This window comes from Rhinatrema bivittatum, chromosome 3 (genome assembly GCF_901001135.1).
Source record: "Rhinatrema bivittatum chromosome 3, aRhiBiv1.1, whole genome shotgun sequence".
In the NCBI taxonomy this organism is placed as follows: Eukaryota; Metazoa; Chordata; class Amphibia; order Gymnophiona; family Rhinatrematidae; genus Rhinatrema; species Rhinatrema bivittatum.
Window position 1 is genome coordinate 594,333,710 of NC_042617.1, and position 22,433 is coordinate 594,356,142.

A 22,433-nucleotide genomic window follows, 5' to 3' on the forward strand; every position below is an offset into this window, starting at 1 on the left:
CTGAGTAGTTCTGGGGCTGGGTCTACTGTGGGAGAGAGAAATTCAGCTGCACCTACCCCAGTTCCTCCTGTACTACGCATGGATCTGGCGGCCTTTTCTTGAGTGGAATTTATTTCAAGGCCTTCAAGCCTTTTTACGGGTGCAGTCTGTCTCTCCTGCCCCTGTCTGGGCCGAACCCCAGCCGGGAAAGCCTCAATCTTCCAGCCCTATCAGGCCTCGGGATTTGCCTGGTCTCACCAAGGGTATCCCAGACAGGAACCCAGACACCATGGACGATGAAGGGGATGCAGATTCATTGGAGAATGGGGAAATCCTTCCAGGCTTGGAGCCATATTGGACCATGTTACGGTTTTTCCATAGAGATGAATTGCCGGCCCTGGTTTCCCAGACCTTGAAGACTCAGAGTTCCTGGCACTATCCCTATGACAGAACTAAAGAAGAATCCCATCCTGGTGTCTCTACAGAAAGCCTCTTGCTATTTTCTGATGCTGGAAGCCATCCAGGAGATGATTGACCTGGAATGGGATGCCCCAGAAGCCAGTTTTAAAGGTGGTCGAGCATTAGAATCTCTGTACCAACTGGATCCGGCGGCCAGAGAATGCCTGTGTTTCCCCAATGTGGACGCCCTGGTTTGCACCATTTCAAAGTGAACAACTATCCCAGTGGAGGGGAGGAGCTGCCTTAAAGGATGCGCATGATAGGAAGTTGGAGTCCATCCTTAAACAAGCCTTTGACACAACAGCAATGACCCTACAGATTGTTTCCTGTTGTGCCCTGGTGGTTTGCTCGTGGCTGCTTCTCTTGAGAGAGGCAGATAAACTCGGGCACATTACAGAGAGGCTATGGAGCCCACTGCTACCTTTTTAGCAGACACGGGCTCTGACCTAGTCCATACCTCGCCCAGAGGAGTGGCCTCAGTGGTGGCGGCCAGAAGACAGCTATAGCTGCGAAACTGGTCAGCAGACACAACTTCTAAGGCAAACCTCACAAAGATGCCTTTTAAGGGATCCCACCTATTTGGAAGCGAACTGGAAAAGTTGGCCAGTAAATGGGGGTGAATCTCCAGGGCCTTGGCTATCGGAAGATGAGAGAGAGGTTGTAGTGCTCCTCGCCTATAAGGGGTTGGGCCAGGGGCTTCCAGCGCTTTTGGCCCTACAGGAGCTCAAACATTTCAGACCTCAGGAAGATCTCAGTCCTTTTGGAGTCAACAACCAAAGAGAGGGGGCTGGTTTGGGTTCAGGCTCAGCCCGAACTCCCCAATGACGTTTTGTCGACCTATCCACAGGTCTATCCCTCTTCTACCAGTGGTGGTTTGAGATCATGTCAGACAAATGGGTATTGGATATCATACCAGAAGGATACATGCTGGAGTCTTGCAGCACTCCTTGGGACATATTCATGATGTCTCCGTTCCACTCCCAGTACAAGAAGCTGGCAGTGGAATCTACCTTGATAAGGCTCGTCAATTTGAGGGCTATAATTCCACCTCCTATGCCCCAGGAAAATATGGGGCGTTATTCCATCTATTTCATCATACCCAAGAGAAGGCCATCGCGGAAAGATTAAATGATTTCTTTGCTTCGGTGTTTACTGAAGAGGATGTTGGGGAGGTACCCATAATGGTGAAGGTTTTCATGGGTAATGATTCAGATGGACTGAATCAAATCACGGTGAACCTAGAAGATGTGGTAGGCCTGATTGACAAACTGAAGAGTAGTAAATCACCTGGACCGGATGGTATACACCCCAGAGTTCTGAAGGAACTAAAAAATGAAATTTCAGACCTATTAGTAAAAATTTGTAACTTATCATTAAAATCATCCATTGTACCTGAAGACTGGAGGATAGCAAATGTAACCCCAATATTTAAAAAGGGCTCCAGAGGCAATCCAGGAAACTACAGACCGGTTAGCCTGACTTCAGTGCCAGGAAAAATAGTGGAAAGTGTTCTAAACATCAAAATCACAGAACATTTATTTATTTATTTATTTAGAAACTTTTATATACCGGTATTTGTGGGGACATATAGAAAGACATGGTTTAATGGAACAAAGTCAGCATGACTTTACCCAGGGGAAGTCTTGCCTCACAAATCTGCTTCACTTTTTTGAAGGAGTTAATAAACATGTGGATAATAGTGAACCGGTAGATATAGTATACTTGGATTTTCAGAAGGCGTTTGACAAAGTTCCTCATGAGAGGCTTCTAGGAAAAGTAAAAAGTCATGGGATAGGTGGCGATGTCCTTTCGTGGATTGCAAACTGGCTAAAAGACAGGAAACAGAGAGTAGGATTAAATGGGCAATTTTCTCAGTGGAAGGGAGTGGACAGTGGAGTGCCTCAGAATCTGTATTGGGACCCTTACTGTTCAATATATTTATAAATGATCTGGAAAAATACGACGAGTGGGATAATCAAATTTGCAGATGACACAAAATTGTTCAAAGTAGTTAAATCACAAGCAGATTGTGATAAATTGCAGGAAGACCTTGTGAGACTGGAAAATTGGGCATCCAAATGGCAGATGAAATTTAATGTGGATAAGTGCAAGGTTGGCCTGAGAGAATGAACACTGGGTCTTGGAAGCCTTTCAAAGGATAGTAGATCATTGGGGTCCTCTAGGTGCAGACCTAATGGTGACATGGTCAAAAGCAATGGCAGACATGTTCTTCAGTTGCAGGACAGTGCTGGGGTCCAGTAGCAAGACAATAAAAAAGATAGGGACTCACTCACATCTGGTCATTCTTATAGGTCCAGATTGGCCAAGGAGGCCCTGGTATGTTTTTGGGTACTTGCCAGGCTCTTATGGCCTGGATTGGCCACTGTTGGAAACAGGATGCTGGGCTTGATGGACCCTTGGTCTGACCCAGTATGGCATTTTCTTATGTTCTTATGTAGATCTAGTGAGACTGCTGGATGGAATCATACTGAGTTTTCTCAGAGAGCAGGGCCTTCTTTGGCAAGGTCCAGTGCCTGGTGGAAGATCTGTCTCTATTATCTCTTACAGTGTGGACCTGGAGAGGGTGCACCTGCACAAGAGAGGCTACTCTTCATCCGTGATTGCTATGATGACAAAGGCAAGGAATTTTCCACTTTCCTAGCTTAATCGAGGTTTGGCAAGTATTTGAGTGCTTCTGCACTGAATAGGTTCTCTCTCCTTGAAGAGCAGACATCTCTCAAATAAACGTTTTGCAAGCTGGATTGGATAAAGGTGTAGCCCTGAATTCCCTGAAGGTATGGGTAACAGCTATTTCTTGCTATAGGGGCCAAATCAAAGGCCCCTATAGCAAGAAATGCACCTAGATACAGGGCATCTTTTTTTGAAAGAGGTATAGTGCATCAGGCCCCCATTTCACCCAGTAGTACTTTAGTGTGATCTCAATTTGCTGCCGAGGGCCTTTGTCAAACCACTCTTCAAGCTGATAAAGCAGGACATTCCACTAAAAACTGCCTTTGTTTGCTCGATCAGGCATGTCTCAGAGATGCAGGCCCTATCATGCAAGGACCCTTTAGTATTTTCTCCATATTTGGTCAACTTTTGTCCAATCCCATCCATCTGCCCAAGGTGGTATTTGCCTTCCATCTGAATGAATTCATATCTTTTCCAGCCTTCAATAGTAGGGAATGTCAGGGAAAAGATAAGACCCCACACCTACTATACTTTTTAAGATATCTGACAGTAACAAACACCTTTAGAAAAAGAGACAAGCTGTTCATGCTATTGGGGAGGCAGCTTCCAAGACCAAAGAGGCGCGAGGAGATCACATGATGCAGTGAAGGGAGAGAACGCGAGTTCCCCTTCTCCGTTTCTCACTCCTCATCCGAACGCATTTTCAGCCGGCCAAAGGACCTATGTGCTAAACTTTTCCACTCCCTCGGTCTGCTATTGTTTGCTCATCATACGCAACCCGTGATTCTAGGTTGGCCACGTGATTAACGAAGCGGGACAAGAAGAAAGAAAAAGACAAGGGTAGGCCGCAGGAATCGCTAGCAGAGGACGACCCCGGTCCCTCCGATGCGCCGCAAATTGCCGCACTCGCAGATATTAAAACGGCGGTACGGGAAGCCCTGCGGCCTGACCTGCAAGCAATTTCGCTGAAACTTATTGATCTCTCCGCATCCATAACGGGGTTTGAGGCTCGTGTGGCAGAGATAGAGCAGAGTATATCGGATATCCAAGATGGCCACCACGACCACGAGTTAGAGCTTGTTGCTCTTAACTGGCTAAACACGCGGATCGCATAGAAGACCTGGAAAACAGGTCACGCTGCTCAAATCTTTGGTTTGTCGGCCTGCCTGAGTCACTTACAGAGGGGGATCTCTCATCGATGCTGGAGTCCTGGCTATCCCGGGAGCTGGAGCTGCCTGTGCGCATGGCCTTTTAAAAGGATCGAGAGAGCACATCGCCTTGGGCCTAAAAGAGATGGCGCATCCCGGCTCAGAGTGGTCATTGCCAAAGTCCTTAATTTTGTCCATAAAACTGACATTTTATGGGCACTGTGGGCGTGTAAGTCTCTCACATATGCAAATCAAAAAATATTGGTTTTCCAGGACTTTTTCGCAGCTCTCGGCACACAGCGTAAAACCATGGCTCCCTTCTGTGCCAAGCTCTACACCCTGGGTCTGAAAGCCACACTAATTTATCCGGCCCGACTATGGGTTTCCACGCCGCAGGGTACCCAGTGGCTTTCCTCTCCTGAGGGAAGCACAACAATTTCTCCGCTTGTAGGAAGCCCGACATATGGAGACCGTATGCACTAGCAATCCCTAGATTCGGGCATCAGTCACGATGCCACACATCCGCTATGGAAATGATCTGTTTCACTTTTTTTTTTTCTTCTGAGGTCTCGTCGGTGAGCACTTTCCCTATAGAATGGCAGTTTTTTCTTCTTGAAGCATTTGGAGAGACAGCCCTTGGCTTTGTTACTACTACCAGCTTACTTTCCTTCTAGTGAGGCACGGCTGCCTGGCACCTCTCAGACTTAAAGACATTTTCATCATTGACTTAGTTTCGATGTTTATTGCCCTCTCTAAGGGGATTAGCTGAAGTCTCTCCTAATGGGATACATTGTTCATTCAGATGGGGGGGTGGGATGGGAAATGGAATGCACACTTGTGATCCCAACTGTCTGAGGGCTTGTGTGAGATTAGGGGAATAGGGCAGGGGGGAGAAGGATGGGGGAACGTGGGGAAGACCAGAGGGGAAACCACTTACTGTTTTTTCTACCTTGTGTTCCAAGTTCACGTTGGCCCCACCAACTCTGTCATGTTGGTGGTGGGGTGGTAATAAGAGGATGGGGACCTCTGCTGGGAGGGTCCCCATTGGGCACCATTTCACACTTTTTCATAGAAGCTACCACTCCATCCCTAGATGGCTAAATGGGGTACGCAAATCTTTTCATGGAACGTACGTGGCATTAACTCTCCTATTAAACATTCTAAAATTCTCACGACCCTGAGAAGGAAGTCGGCAGACTTAGTCTTTTTACAAGAAACACATTTGAGTGACTTGGAGCACAAGAAACTGAGAAGAAGTTGGGTAGGCGCTGTTCACTTTGCCTCAGCCACAATCTGGTCTGTGGGGGGTCGCGGTGCTAATTGGGAAACATGTCCCCCTTAAGGTCCAAACAGAAATTAAGGACCTATGAGGCAGATATATCATTTTAGTAACTGAGTTCCAGCAAAATACATATGTTTTTTGCAATTTATATGCTCCTAATAACCCTGGTCTCGAGTTTTTGGGAGAATAGCCAGTTACTCCCTTACGCAGACCATGTGATCATAGTCGGGGGGGGGGGGGGGGGGGATTTTAATACTGTACGAGATCCTCAGACAAAGCCACGGCCCATAAGAGTGTTTCCCACTCTAGTAATGGCATTCTCTTCCTCAAACAGTCTCTGCAGTACGGGTGAGCGGAGATGCTTGGAGGACATTACACCCCTCGGAAAAAGATTTCACCCATGTGTCACGGGATACCCCACGCAATCCAGGTGGGGTGTGCCCGAGGAAGGAAGACTTGGAACCAATGTCAGGAAGTATTTCTTCATGGAGAGGGTGGTGGATGCCTGGAATGCCCTTCCGGAGGAAGTGGTGAAGACCAAAACTGTGAAGGACTTCAAAGGGGCGTGGGATAAACACTGTGGATCCATAAAGTCTAGAGGACGTGAATGAAGAATGGGTGGCTCGCGGGAATGACGGCTACTACCTGGAGGTAATACCCTTATTCAATAAACATAAACACAGTTAATGCGACTCCAACATTGCTCTAAGCTTCAATGGCAAGAGGAAATGTGGAAAAAAGGATTTGCATTCACAAAAAAGCGGGGAGTAGCTTGCTTGTTACAGCGGTTACTTCCCCAAACCAAATAAGCCTGATACTTCACTTTCAATGCATATCCAGCATAGCTCTCTGCTTCAACGGCAGGGGGAATGAAGAAAAGTGGATCTATATACAGACAACAACCAACAAGGACTGAATTACATAGTCTGGGTAAACAAATAAGAATGGGTGTAGCTTGCTTATTGCAGTGGTTACTACTCCTAACTAATTAAGCTAGATATTTCACTTAGATGCAGTTCCAACACTGCTCTCTACATTAATGGTGGGGTGGAAGGGAAATAGAACCAAAGGTTACTAAGAGCCAAAAGAAACAGATAAGTATGAGGAAAAAAAAGTGCGAAGCTTGCTGGGCAGACTGGATGGGCCGTTTGGTCGTCTTCTGCCGTCATTTCTGTGATTCTATCAGTGCCCATACCTTCTCCACACTGCAAGAGGCCCACATAGATGATATGGTAATTTCTGATCACGCCCCGGTGTGGATATCGCACACAGAGTTAAACGCAATCTCACAGGCCTTTATATGGAGGTTCCCCTACTATTTGGCAGATAACCCTCAATTTCAGCAATACCTCCGTGACGTGGAAAGATTACCAACAACTTAATGGAGCCCATGTGGCTGACCCCATCCTATTCTGGTATACAGCGAAGGCAGTACTGAGGGGGAGATATTATTTCCTACACAGTGTGCAGGAGGAAAATGCTAGACAAACAGTTATTGTCCCTAACCGAGCAATTACAGCGGGCAAAGTGAGATTTGACGCATGCTCACACCCATGTCAATAAAGAACGTTTCCTTATCCTTCAGGGAACCATTGATGTAACAACGAGTTAAAGGGCAAAAAAAAGCTTGGTTTACTACAAATATAAATTATTCCAATTCAGTAACAAATCGGGCAGGCTGTTAGCTAACCTCATTCGAACCCAACGAAGCTCCCGATTTATAGCCCCATTAGAGGCCCTTCGGGCCGGGTGGCTTCTGACACTCCTACCATTCTGAACTTGTTCCAGGACTATTATTCTGGCCTGTACTGGTCAGAATCTTGGGGCCCGGGGGCTTGTGAGCGCTTCCTTGCTTCGCTTATCCTGCCACGATTAACGCCGGTCCAGCAGGGCTGGTTGAACCAACCTGTTACGGAAGAGGAAGTCAGGCTAACTATTTGTCAAGCAAAGTGCTTAAAGGCACCAGGACCTGATGGTTACATAGCGGAATTTTACAAACCTATGGATTTATTAGTCTCTCCGCTCACCCGTACTTTTAATGCCTTAATCTCGACTGGCGCATATCCCACCCATTCTAACCTTGCACATATCACTCTCATACCAAAACCGGGGAAACCAACTCACCACATCATATCGGCCCATCTCTTTGCCAAATCAAGACCAAAAATTCCTGGCCATGATTTTAGCGGAAAGATTGGCGACCCTACTTCCTGCACTAATAGGTCCCGCTTTGTGCGGAAGAGATATGACCTTACTAACATCAGGAAGGTCTTAAAGGCTATGACCTTTTATACTCAGGCTGAGGAGCCGTTTTTAGTGGTGAGTTTCGATGCTGAAAAATGTTTGACAGAATTGAATGGGACTATTTATTACAGGTTCTTCATTGAATTGGGATTTAATGGGTTTTTTAACGCAGCCGTTCACCTGTTGTATCAGTCCCCGTCCGCGGCAATTGTAGCCAATGGGTTGTGGTCAGAGGACTTCTCTATTGGTAGAGGTATGAGACAGGACTGCCCTCTGTCCCCCCCTATTATTCCTGCTCCAGCTTGAACCTCTCCTTCACATGATCCAGTTGACTAGGGAAGTATGGAAACCTTCAAGTATGCTGCATTTGCAGATGACATTTTGGTGTTCCTCACTAACCCTCCAGAATCCCTCCCATCACTTTTACAAGTATTCAAGGAGTTTGACTCGTTTTCTGGCCTTAAACTCAACACAGACAAATCAGAAGTGCTGGCTTTTCCTGGCACAGTTCGGGTTCCTGTTGCTCTGGGCAAAGGGGAAGATAAAGTACTTGGGAGTTTGGCTTGCCCCTCAATTGTCTCAGTTATACTCTTTAAATATTACTTGTTTGTTAGTTGTCTCCGAAGAACAGCTAAAGGCTGGCAGTCCCTTCCTCTGTTGCTGGGAAGGCCGTATTAACCTGTTTAAGATGATTATTCGTGTTCCAGAACTTACCTGTGGTTTTTAAACGACGGGACCTGATGGTCTTGGAGAAAGCAATTAGGTCTATCTGGCACGGCAAGAAGGCCTGGATCCCATTCAGTTATTTGAAAACACAATGGGGGAATGGGGATCCCAGACTTGAGGCTCGCTCTATCTATCTATCTATCTATCTATCTATCTATCTATCTATTTATTTATTGTTTTTACTATACCGGCTTTCATGACATGGATCACATCAAACCGGTTTACATTTAACAAAGTGTGCAAGATAAGAGATAACTCAAACAATTGTAACAAGAGCATTGTAAGGAGAGTGACAGTTACATTAAAACAGGGAAATAAATAACTGGGAGGTGGGAAGAGGGGGATATAACTTACAGCAACTTATTTACAAGGTTACAAGATTGAGTCCGATTAAATGTGAATTGATTAGTAAATGATAGTGTTAACACTGTGAAGGTGATGGCAGCGAATGACAAAGTTTGTTGTTTAAAACCATTTTTAATAGTGTGGTTGAGATGTGGGGTGTAGGTAATTTATAATTTAGCCAGTAATAATCTATAATTTATAATTATATAATTTATAATAATTACAATTTATAATAAGTAATAATTTATAATTTAGCCAGTAATCTATAATTTATAATTATATAATTTATAATAATTATAATTTATAATAAGTAATAATTTATAATTTAGCCAGTAATTTGACTAGTACGGGACTGGTTGCTAGGTGAAGCCACCTATGTGAATCTCATGGCTGAGCAAAGTCCTGCAGCCCCGTTAGACCCGCGCTTTGTGATTCAGGCCTCAAGGGGGAATTTGCCCTTCTCTGTCATCCTAATTGTTTTGATAGCCCCAGTCCGACAAGCATGGCTGACCCTCAGCAAACTGCTAGCTTTGCCCTCGCTGTGCACCTACCTGCTACCTATCCTGGGTAATTCTGGGTTCTTGCCAGGTTTGCAAACCGCTGGGTTTCATCATTGGAGTAGTCTGAGCATAGTTCAGCTGGGCCACGTATTAGACGGGGAAGACAAACTGTTACCTTTGCAAGAACTGTGGGCTCTGTACGGCCTTTCCGGGGGAGGAGTGATATGGTATGGGGGGGAGATAAAATGGGTTGGCATTGACACTAAATTTGTTAGTTTATAGTAATCTGTGTGGATGCATAAGGACTCCTGTATCCACGGCAGTCGTCGTAACCGTACAAAACAAAAGAAAGATCAGAGGTGTTAGTAGTGGCTACTTGCTATCTGGCAGGCAGGCTGGATTCACTCTACAAGGTCACAGGCATCGTCCCGGGCAGAAGCAACTTTGGCCTAGCTGCGCAGGAGGAAATTTGCAGGGCAGCTTCTTGGTCATCCTTGCATATATTAGTCTAGCATTAACAATTAGATGTACAGGCCAAGGCAGTCGGTGCCTTTGGGGCAGGAATCTTTCGGACAGCTCTGCCTTCTGCCCACCCCAGAAAAGAGTAGCTTTTGTAAGTACCATGTGTGATGGCTGGTGTAGCATAGAAAAGGAAGGTTACATTATCTATAGCTGATGATTTTCTCTCCTTGAGTTCTGCCAGTCTAGTCCAGAGCCCACCCAGGAATATAGGGGTCAGAAGGGCAAGAAGGCTCATTATTGTAAGCTTGGCTGCTGCTTCTGTTGTCCCACTCAGAATGATTTTCTGGGTCCTATTAGATGTTAAGGGAGATTTAATGGTCTCGGCTACTGATTCGGGTCAGGACTGCACTTCCTTTATAGCCCAGAGTGAGGTGCTCCGTCTCTTCCAGCTGTGGAGATGGCAGGGCTGTTGTCTCCTCTCTGTCTCACTGGTTTTTGTTTTATTTTATTTTTCTAGTGAAGATCGTGTCATTCGTTAAAGAGCCTTCTGAACTGATTAGGTTCTAGGTGGCACAGTCAGGAAGAATAATATTAGGATCTTTAGCAGAGGTTAGATAGCAGCTTAGCTTGTCATGACATCTAAGAATATTCCACTGTCTATGTTGGATATTTTTTTTTTTTTTTTGTGTCCATGGGATTTTGAGCAATTTAAAGTAAACAGGAAAACAGCAGGTGATACCAGACGGAGCTTTCAGTGTGAAATCTCGTGGCCGTGTGTATAGTCAGACTCCTGGATTCTGAGTGACTTCTCTTGTGCTTTGTTTGTAACATGGCCGTGCATCATAAAGTGCAGTGAGAAGACCTGTTCTGTGCCTTTGCTCTTTCTGCTGGAGTTGCACTGTGCCAGCAGTGGAGGGTCACTGAAGGTCACCAGTGGGGAAACATCTTAGTGGCGTGTGCAGTACCCGGTTCCCAGCTGCCAGGGACGCTGCAAGCGTCAGGACTGACCTGGAGCTGGGAGGGAAGGACAGAGAATGAAACCGGGGATCCTGTGGGGGGTTGGCTCTGATTTGTCCGTGCTCCTGAGCTGATATGTACCGAGTTAGCTGTGCTATCTGTGTTGATGCAGCAAGCTGACCTTCTTTATTGCGTGGGTAATGGAGATGCCACGGTGCTAACATTCGGGCACCGTGGCTGCGATCCTGCTCTTGCACATCATTCATCTGCTTATGAATCACAGGCCCGTACACTGTAAGCATGTTCTGACATGAATCCTCCGCTGCTGTGACACTTTGCTTTCTGCTTTGCTCTAGGCTCGGGTGCTGTATGACTTTGAGGCTGAACCTGGAAACAATGAGCTGACGGTGAAAGAAGGGGAGGTGGTTACAATTACCAATAAGGTAAGGACATCACAGGGCCACTTGTTCTGTAGAGAAGGCTGGGAGAGGAGCTGAAACTTACAATGCTCTGAGCACCGCTTCCTGTGTGAGAGAAGCATCAGCGAGGAGCGCGTTCCAGATGTTCAGATGCTGCTATTGGAATAAAAACGAATGTTTTGTGATGCTTTGCATGTATCTTGAATCTGTTTCTTGTTCACTTCCAAGAGGAGAGATGGGGAAACTCACCAGTGTGTCTGTCTGTCTGGCTAAAGAATACTTTAGGCAGAGAAAAAAGCCAAAAGTTGGGCATCTGAGGTGCTAATTCCATGGAATTGCCTTGATTAAAAAAAAAAAAAGAATTTTCTTTTTTTAAACTTGGGCTGCAATTGCCCTGATCTCTTCTGTGGAGCTACCTTGAGTCCCTTTAGCCTGAGGTGGGGCTTATACGTCCCAGGGTCCTCCTAAAAGGGGGGGCTGGGCTTGTTTTCTCTCTCTTTTGAGACCTGGCATCGCCGCCTGGGCATGCTGCTGCCTTCAAACTACTTAGCCCACATCGTGTCCTCGGTTTACTATAAATAAATTCCATAAAAGAGACGTTACTGCACAATGTGATATGTAAATAATCTACCTCTGTAAAGATTTATATTTATTCTTGTCTATTCCTGTCCTCCTCCTCCCCCAGTTTCAACAACCTTGTTATATTGTAACTTTTTTACTTCCTCTGCACTGCTTAAAAAAAAGTTATTGCACCCCCCTGTTAATTGTAAGCCAGCGTGATATGATTGCATCATGAATGCCGGTATAGAAAAGCTCTAAATAAATAAATAATGCTGTCTCTATAACAAGTTTACAGGCGTTTCGCGGGTTTCTGGCAGCGTTTGGGTAGATTCAGACTTGTCAGCAGACACCAGAATCGGGTGCCTGGCTTTCTTTCGGTATTAATGCGAGACATTCAGAAATCCTGAACGTTGCGCAGAATGAGAATTGTGTTCAGGTTGTTGGGTATGAGAGATGAAAATGTCTGACTCACAAAGATGCAATGGAGTTACCTAAATACACCGGGTGTCCTGCTGGCCCTAGCCTATTTATATGTGGCTTAAATTAGGGAGCGGGAGTTCAGGACGGACCCCTTTAAAAGTGAAAGGGAACGGCAGAAGTGGGCAATGTATGTTCTAGGACAGGGGTAGGCAACTGGGGTCCTTGAGTGCGCCAAACCGCTGTGATTTTTAGGATATCCACAATGAATATGCATGGGAATCATACAATAGAGGCAGTACATGCAGAGATATAAATACTGTTTCTATATATAAGAATTACCCAAAAGACTGAACCAATAATAACTTCTAAATTGTATTACAAAACCTTTTAATTGAATCTTATACTCAACCTTAACACCACATACCTGTGTACTAATAATAGCTCCTATTTACAGGAATAATCCTGCCTAAATGTCCACTTGGAATCAAAGTCCTCAAACGTGTAAGGTCCTCAGCCACTTGAAGTCCTTAAACTGCACATTCAAAGGTGTGAAACCAGAACTTCCTGTTCCTCTATGCACTAAGACACCACTGAAACCACATTCCTTCAGTATGAGAGAATATAAGCAAACCATGGAAGACGATGACTCATAACCTATGGTTTTTGGTAAATATGTATGTGTTTAGTAAGGTAAAGCTGAGTTTTAAAATTCAGTAAAAAGGTTCTTTAGAAGATGATATTGGTTCAGCCTTTTGGGTAGTTCTTAGTGCAGAAATGTTTTAGTAGATTGACCTGTATGAAGTAAGGGATAGTGCCATTATAGCTTTTTGACTATATACAATATATATATGTGTGTATATGTATATATAATATCATGCAGATTCATTGTGGATATCTGAAGACCACAGCTGTTTATAGCAGTCATGGGTATGTAAGAAGTTTTACTGCACTTCTAGAGGGCAATTTTCAAAGCCATTTACACAGGGAAATCAGCCGCCTGAAAACCACGCGCCCTCAAGGTGACTGAAAGGACAGGAGGTGCTCCACGAGGAACACACGTTTAGCTGCATTTGTAGAAGGCATACTCTTGGTTTTGCTTAATTTGAGGGAGAAAAATAACATGGCTAGGTTTCATTTTCAAGTCTGTTATTTCCCAACGAAATCCACGCGTCTATCATCCACCAAAGAACGAGGGTTCCCTACAGCGGGTCCAACCCATAGACCTCAGGCTAGAACCTTGTCCTCTAATCTTCCAAAAAAAAATTAAGACCTGAATCTTCCTCCAAGCCTTCCCCTAACTTTCAAAACCATCAATTCTCTGCCAGACAGGACTCCACCTACCTGACTAAGCACCCCGCCAAATTTAGGCGTTTTATGTATTCCTCTGTTTCTTTGTTTCATTGCACTATTTAGTTTATTCTGTCATGCTGTCCTTTGCCTCTGGCTATCCTAGCCCCCAAGTTAATACCTCCTTGTTATATGTAGCTTTCGCCTCTGGTTAAATGGTTGATTAAGTTATACCCCTTGTTAGATGTAAACCGATCTGATATGAATTTTATTCATGAAGGTTGGTATATAAAAGTGTTAAAATAGATAATGAAAAAAAGTACCTGCACAAATACACAGCTACTTTTCACCTTTTTGTAAATTGGTGCAAAGTCTGGCAGTAAATTATACCAATAGCCTGTGTCGATGAGTTGGAAAGCCACGCGACTCATCACATCCAGGGACTGAGCATTTTAGACAGCAGGCCCAGCCATCTGGAACAACCTCCCTGCAGAACTCAGGCTGGAACCTTGCCTGCTAACTTTTAAGAAAAACTCAAAATGTGGCTGTTCCGCCAAGCCTTCCCAGATCCCTGGAACACATTAGGCGTTTAATCTACTCTCGAACAATGGAACCTCCCTCCCCCCCTGATTACCTGGATGGCATGGATACCTCCTCTAACATGTGGACTAACTCTAGTCTGGAATTTGTTATGTCTCCCTTTAACTTAACTTAATCTTTTTTCTTCCAGCTACCTAAGCTTCCAAGTTCACGGTCCTCGTTTAATGTAACTTTGTTTTCCTTTACCTTAGTTATCTACCCCTGTTTGATGTAAACCGACCTGATATGGTATTTAACCATGAAGGTCGGTATAGAAAAATGTTAAATAAAATAAATAAAAAATTGCCCTTGTAATGTGAATTACAGTTAATAAAAAAAACTTGGTACAACAACTTAATTATGGGGGAATCAAGATGCTGGGACCTCAGTAACAGCTTGTAAATTGAGAACCAGTGTTGCCCAGCTTCTCTTACTTTGGGTGAGCTTTTGTCTATTTAAGTTTGGGCAACGAAAAAAAAAAAAGACAAAATGAAGTTAGCTTCCAGAAACTACTCTTACCGGTGTCTGCACCAATACACTCAACTGTGTCGTGATTTTCCGGCCAAAATGAATCTGGAGTTCCCTAGGACTATGCAAGCAGGGACAGCAAAACTGCCCCCAGACCTGGATGTGCTTCTAAGCCCTGAGCAGTGGGATTCCTCCCCCTTGCCCTTATGCTGTGTGTGGTGGTGGTGGTGGGGGTTCTGGAGGTATTGGGGACAAGGCAGCATCCAGAATGGCAGTACTTGGGGAAATCTCCCCAAGGCCTACTGCCCAGGATGGAAGGGTTAGGTCGGCCGTCATAGTCGGTGATTCGATTATTAGGAATGTAGACAGCTGGGTGGCTGGTGGGCGTGAGGATCGCCTGGTAACATGCCTACCTGGTGCGAAGGTGGCGGACCTCACGCGTCAACTAGATAAGATTTTAGACAGTGCTGAGGAGGAGCAGGCTGTCGTGGTACATGTGGGCACCAACGACATAGGAAAATGTGGGAGGGAGGTTCTGGATGCCAAATTTAGGCTCTTAGGTAGAAAGATTAAATCCAGAACCTCCAGGGTAGCATTCTCTGAAATGCTCCCTGTTCCACGTGCAGGTCCCCAGAGGCAGGCAGAGCTCCGGAGTCTCAATGCGTGGATGAGACGATGGTGCAAGGAAGAGGGATTCAGCTTTGTTAGGAACTGGGGAACCTTTTGGGGAAGGGGGAGTCTCTTCCGAAGGGATGGGCTCCACCTTAACCAGGGTGGAACCAAACTGCTGGCGCTAACCTTTAAAAAGGAGATAGAGCAGCTTTTAAACTAGAACAAAGGGGAATGCTGACAGTCGCTCAGCAGCACATGGTTCGGAGAGAGGTATCTTTAAAGGATACTAATGATGCATTAGAATTAGGGCATCCTGACAGTGAGATTCCAATAATTAGCAAAATAGTCCAAGTGCCTGTAACTAAAAACTCACCTGAACTAAAAAATTCTAACTTATCCCTATCAATTAAAAAGCAGAATGAAAATACAAACAAAAACCAAACTTTGAAATGTTTGTATGCTAATGCCAGAAGTCTAAGAAGTAAGATGGGAGAACTAGAATGTATAGCAGTGAATGATGACATAGACTTAATTGGCATCTCAGAGACATGGTGGAAGGAGGATAACCAATGGGACAGTGCTATACCGGGGTACAAATTATATCGCAATGACAGAGAGGAGCACCCGGGAGGAGGTGTGGCGCTTTATGTCTGGGATGGCATAGAGTCCAACAGGATAAACATCCTGCATGAGACTAAATACAAAACTGAATCTTTATGGGTAGAAATCCCTTGTGTGTCGAGGAAGACTATAGTGATAAGAGTATACTACCGTCCACCTGGTCAAGATGGTGAGACAGACAGTGAAATGCTAAGAGAAATTAGGGAAGCTAACCAAATTGGTAGTGCAGTAATAATGGGAGAAGTCAATTACCCCAATATAGACTGGGTAAATGTATCATCGGGTCACGCTAGAGAGATAACGTTCCTGGATGGAATAAATGATAGCTTTATGGAGCAATTGGTTCAGGAACCGACGAGAGAGGGAGCAATTTTAGATCTAATTCTCAGTGGAGCACAGGACTTGGTGAAAGAGGTAACGGTGGTGGGGCCGCTTGGCAATAGTGATCATAATATGATCAAATTTGATTTAATGATTGGAAGAGGAACAGTGTGCAAATCCACGGCTCTCGTGCTAAACTTTCAAAAGGGAAACTTTGATAAAATGAGAAACATTGTTAGAAAACAACTGAAAGGAGCAGCTCAAAAGTAAAAAAAATGTCCAAGAGGTGTGGTCATTGTTTAAAATACCATTCTAGAAGCACAGCCTAGATGTATTCCACACATTAAGAAAGGTGGAAAGAAGGCAAAACGATTACCGGCATGGTTAAAAGGGGAGGTGAAAGAAGCTATTTTAGCCAAAAGATCTTCATTCAAAAATTGGAAGAAGGATCCAAGAGAAGAAAATAGGATAAAGCATAAATGTTGGCAAGTTAAATGTAAGACATTGATAAGACAGGCTAAGAGAATTTGAAAAGAAGTTGGCCGTAGAGGCAAAAACTCACAGTAAAAACTTTTTAAAATATATCCGAAGCAGAAAGCTTGTGAGGGAGTCATTTGGATCGTTAGATGATCAAGGGGTTAAAGGGGCACTTAGAGAAGATAAGGCCATCGCAGAAAGATTAAATGATTTCTTTGCTTCGGTGTTTACTGAAGAGGATGTTGGGGAGGTACCCGTAATGGAGAAGGTTTTCATGGGTAATGATTCAGATGGACTGAACCAAATCACGGTGAACCTAGAAGATGTAGTAGACCTGACTGACAAACTGAAGAGTAGTAAATCCCCTGGACCGGATAGTATACACTCCAGAGTTCAGAAGGAACTAAAAAATGAAATTTCAGACCCATTAGTAAAAATTTGTAACCTATCATTAAAATCATCCATTGTACCTGAAGACTGGAGGATAGCAAATGTAACCCCAATATTTAAAAAGGGCTCCAGGGGCGATCCGGGAAACTACAGACCGGTTAGCCTGGCTTCAGTGCCAGGAAAAATAGTGGAAAGTGTTCTAAACATCAAAATCACAGAACATATAGAAAGACATGGTTTAATGGAACAAAGTCAGCATGGCTTTACCCAGGGCAAGTCTTGCCTCACAAATCTGCTTCACTTTTTTGAAGGAGTTAATAAACATGTGGATAAAGGTGAACCGGTAGATATAGTATACTTGGATTTTCAGAAGGCGTTTGACAAAGTTCTTCATGAGAGGCTTCTAGGAAAAGTAAAAAGTCATGGGATAGGTGGCGATGTCCTTTTGTGGATTGCAAACTGGCTAATTGACAGGAAACAGAGAGTAGGATTAAATGGACAATTTTCTCAATGGAAGGGAGTGGACAGTGGAGTGCCTCAGGGATCTATATTGGGACGATTACTTTTCAATATATTTATAAATGATCTGGAAAGAAATAAGACAAGTGAGATAATCAAATTTGCAGATGACACAAAATTGTTCAGAGTACTTAAATCACAAGCAGATTGTGATAAATTGCAGGAAGACTTTGTGAGACTGGAAAACTGGGCATTTAATGGCAGATGAAATTTAATGTGGATAAGTGCAAGGTGATGCATATAGGGAAAAATAACCCATGCTATAATTACACAATGTTTGGTTCCATATTAGGTGTTACAACCCAAGAAAGAGATCTAGGCGTCATAGTGGATAACACATTGAAATCATCTGTTCAGTGTGCTGCGGCATTCAAAAAAGCAAACAGAATGTTGGGAATTATTAGAAAGAGAATGGTGAATAAAACGGAAAATGTCATAATGCCTCTATCGCTCCATGGTGAGACTGCACCTTGAATACTGTGTACAATTCTGGTCGCCACATCTCAAAAAAAGATATAATTGCGATGGAGAAGGTACAGAGAAGGCTACCAAAATAAGGGGAATGGAACAGCTCCCCTATGAGGAAAGACTAAAGAGGTTAGGACTTTTCAGCTTGGAGAAGAGACGGCTGAGGGGGCATATGATAGAGGTGTTTAAAATCATGAGAGGTCTAGAACGGGTAGATGTGAATCGGTTATTTACTCTTTCGGATAATCGAAAGACTAGGGGGCACTCCATGAAGTAAGCATGTGGCACATTTAAAACTAATCGGAGAAAGTTCTTTTATACTCAATGCACAATTAAACTCTGGAATTTGTTGCCAGAGGATGTGGTTAGTGCAGTTAGTGTAGCTGTGTTTAAAAAAGGATTGGTGGGGGTGGAAGGGAAATAGAACCAAGAGCTAAGAGAAACAGATAAGTATGAGAGAAAAAAAGTGTGTGAAACTTGCTGGGCAGACTGGATGGGCTGTTTGGTCTTCTTCTGCCGTCATTTCTATGTTTCTATGATAAGTTCTTGGAGGAGAAGTCCATTACCTGCTATTAAGTTCACTTAGAGAATAGCCACTGCCATTAGCAATGGTAACATGGAATAGACTTAGTTTTTGGGTATTTGCCAGGTTCTTATAGCCTGGATTGGAAACAGGATGCTGGGCTTGATGGACCCTTGGTCTGACCCAGTATGGCATGTTTTTATGTTCATCTTTTCTTGGTGTTCATTGGAGGATAGCCATTTTTTCCTTATGGTAGGTGGCAAGTGTTCACAATTGATCTGAGGAACAGAAGCATGAAGCTTTGATGGATCAACCAGCATGTTAATATAAAATAACTCTCGAGACCGATTATGGAAAGACCGGAGGAGTAATTTTTCTTTGAAGCTTCAGACACTGACCTATAACTTGAACCTGGGCAGTGTTATATCTATCACAATGAACAGCAGTTTGCAACTTTTGCCACGTACATTCGGCCCTTTGTCTGACCCCGTATGGCAGTTGTTGGTGTTGCTGTTATGTTCTTATTTCTAAAGGTTTGGAGTCTAATTTCTGGAAGATTTAATACAGAGTTGTTTCTTATGTGTTTTGCCTAGAATGAAAGGTCAGCTCGTTATAGGAATGAGAGAGCTCCTTAATTGATTGTTTATGCACAGAAAAATTGAAACTTCGGAAAATGCTACTAGGACTAACGTTCGTGTTGGTCTGCTTTTTCTAAATTACAGGATCTTGACCCCATGCTTATGTTTAAATGTCTTTCAGGAGATTTTCAAGATCCTGGGAGAGGCCATTCTGCCTACTAGGAAGGGAGGAGGAAGACAAGGGGAAGCTGTTCTCTGATAATATTGGACCTTACCAGAATTTGGGGGAAGCACTAATGATATCTTTTTCTTTAGAGATGGACAGGAACTTGACTTGTAGGTGTGTGTTTGGTTTTTTTTTTCCTCTAGGGATGACATTTTCCTAGATCACAACCTGAGAATATTCCCAGGGGACTCGTATTTTTGTGGATCCTGAACCCTTTTTTTGATCCAGCAGTTTCCTCCTCCTCATTTTGTACTCCTGACTTGGTCAGTGCCGGGATCTAGCACCATGATCATGCGCAATTATCCGGGGATTTTTTCCCCTATTTTATATTAGTACAGTGATGGTTCTGGGCCAAGGGCTATGCACCCGGACTCCTTTCAGAACCCTGCAGTTATAAATCTAGCCACTAGGTATCACCCTTAAGCAATGACTGCAATTCCCTCTCCCACTCTGCAGCATCGTTAGCCCCAGTTAATCCAGAGAATGGTAGACTGTATTCAGAGATCAAACCAAGGATCTTCCACACGGCAGTGCACAGGCTTGCTACTGGGCAGGCCCTGAACATTAAAGTTTTGTTTCTAGAGATTAAGTCTAAAATGGTGATATCAGGAGTTTCTGTGAATGTGTTTTTCAGTGAGGATTTATGCAGTGTTTGAATGCAGAATTATTACTGTTGAGTTTGCTGATTAAATCTGGTTTGCTGGGAGTTTTGCTTTTTGCGCAGTTGGCCTTATGGACTACTTTGTGATAAGCTCAGCTGTGGGAGATGGGCGGAATTCATCTGGCATGAGCCGAGAGAAGTGTCTGAGCCCGGCTGAAAGACTCTTGCTAGTACTGCATCTTGGTATATCTACAAGAACGCTTTCTGCGGAAACCTTGTCCAGTGCTTTCAACTTGAGTTCTGGGGCTTGCAGCACACTGGGGTCAAAGATATTTCATTTAGCAATGGAACAGGGCTCAGGCACAGTACTTCCTTTGTCTCCTATAGCGTGCCAAATGTCTGAACCATGTTGCCCTGAGTGAAGTTGGTTCAGTGATGGCCCCTGGGAATTTTGAGGTTTCAGAAAGCTCAAAGACCATTGAGACAGGGAAGGGTTGGAGGAATGGCCTTAAACGCTCCCTTCTGTCCCTTCGCTGGGTTATTATGCAAGGAAATCCGGAGGACTCTTGTCAGACTTGAGGTCTTTATATCTCCCCGTTTCATGAATCTCTGTGAATGTGCGGCCAGTGCAGTCCAGTTTGTCCACACAAGGGCACATACTTGAGGATCATACTAAATGATTGTTGGATGTAGAAGGTCAAATATTAGTCCTGAAGAAGATGAGTTCTGGCATTAGCAAAGAAAATTCTGTTTTCCAGAGAAAACTGATTATGGAAAACATTATTGAAAGGAGTAATTTACATTTTATAAATTTTAGACCTATTCCAGTAGGACTTGCTATTCCTCTTGCTTTAAAAGCTTTTTTTTTATGTGCACCAAATTTCGGGTACACGAGTCCAGTTCTCCCTTGGAATAGTTCACAAGGATGAAGAATTAGGTTTCATCCAAGAATTATAACAAGTCGAGGCTGTGACTGGAAAAGTAATGTTTTGGTGGTGGTTGCTTTGTTAACTGGATTGGAGCTGGACTTTGAAATTTGGTTTCATAACCAAGGTGTTTTGTTTCTAGGATCTTTCTTCCCCAATCAGGAGAAGAGAGAGAGATTTGTGAGCCTGCATTAGAGGTGGAGCCATTATTTCAGATTTCCATGTAAATGTTCTTTCTTGTATCGGGACGTTCCATGACCCAGATCATCAATTAGTGCGTCTTGCTGAAAAGGAAAGCTCAGAATTTGCAGTGTAGCTCTTGCTTACAGTCCGAATTGGAAAGCGCCTTTCTCTCATCTCTTGCTACGAAAGTTTCATGTTTTGGCAGGTCTGCCTGTCTTGTTTGTTGCTTTTATTCATGATTTCTTTCTGTACATATTTTCCTTTTCTCTGTTATTCTCCCCGCTTCTTCTACCCTTTTAGTGGGCGTATATCATTCAGAGCTAGAGCAGAGATGACGGTTTTTTCTTCTTTTGAGATTACAGTTAATCGTGGTTTCTACTTTTCTTCTTAATCACTTTTTTCTCTTCAAACTATGCTGCTATAGTTTTTTTTTTTTTTCCTTTTAATAGATTTACAATTAATGGAGCTCTTCAAAATTAGCAACACTTACAAACCTGTGACAGCGCATGGTTAAGTTCAAAATAATGTTGTTAGCCCTGTCTTCCTGTGAAAGAGAGGAGTCCTTGCAAACTATTTTTGCAGTTCTGTTTCTCTGCAGTTGACTGCTCTCTGCTTCTCTTTCTTCAGAATCCAGCTAGAATGAGTTTCCAAAGGGCACCGGCTCTGCATTCAGAAAGATAGGGAGCTGCTTGGAAGACGAAGCAACAGTGTGATAGGTACAAAGATCTGCAGGGAAAGAACCAACCTGGTATGGAGAGAGAGGAACATGGCAAGGCACAAGATTGGGAAGGAAGCAGGAAAGAGAGATCAGGAATGCATTCAGTTAGCTAACTTTTCTGTTATGTTCTTACCTTTGCAATTCTGGGTGTTTATCCCATCAGATATCCCATCTGCAACAAATCACGGAAATATTTAGATTCCTGTTAAAACGTTAGCAGAAGACAGTACTAAATAGAAAACTTGTACATGTGTGACCAGAAAATGTCTTTGAAGGACGGCTTTCATCACTAAAGAGATGCAGCCTCTTCTCAGCTGCTTAGAAAGGAAGCAGTTTGCATATGCATTTTTAATCTGAAAACAGTAATGGACTTAATTCCTTAAACCACAAGAAATGCGGAGTTGTTTTTTTTTAAGGTTTGAAATGAGGGGCAGATTCTTCCAGCTGCTTGTGAGGCAGAGACCAGCAGTAAATCATTGAGAATAAAGTGAGTTGCATGAGCCTGGTGAAACCCAGGCCCGTTTTAGGATAACTTTGCAACATCGCATATATTAGCCAGCAAATATGCACACAAGTTACATCAAGGACGTAACATACATATATCTGCTTTGAAAATTATCCTGGCAGGAATATCTGCTCACTATTGCACCTGCTCTTTGGTGTGCATAGTTTTGCTGAGTGAATTAACACACACTTTTTAAAATTAAAAAAAAAAGTGTGTTTAAGTCCCAACTAAGCCCAGA

The 22,433-nt window shown here is 43.7% G+C and overlaps 1 protein-coding gene across 4 annotated transcripts in view; it reads left to right on the forward strand.

Annotated features, from left to right (window-relative positions):
* The window catches only part of SNX9 (sorting nexin 9), a 264,145-nt gene that overhangs the window by 77,829 nt on the left and 163,883 nt on the right, over positions 1-22,433 (forward strand). For all 4 annotated transcript variants that reach the window (XM_029596722.1, XM_029596725.1, XM_029596724.1 and 1 more), the window contains exon 2: positions 11,150-11,236. In XM_029596722.1, the coding sequence (XP_029452582.1) occupies positions 11,150-11,236 (87 nt within the window). The remainder of the gene's footprint in view (positions 1-11,149; positions 11,237-22,433) is intronic.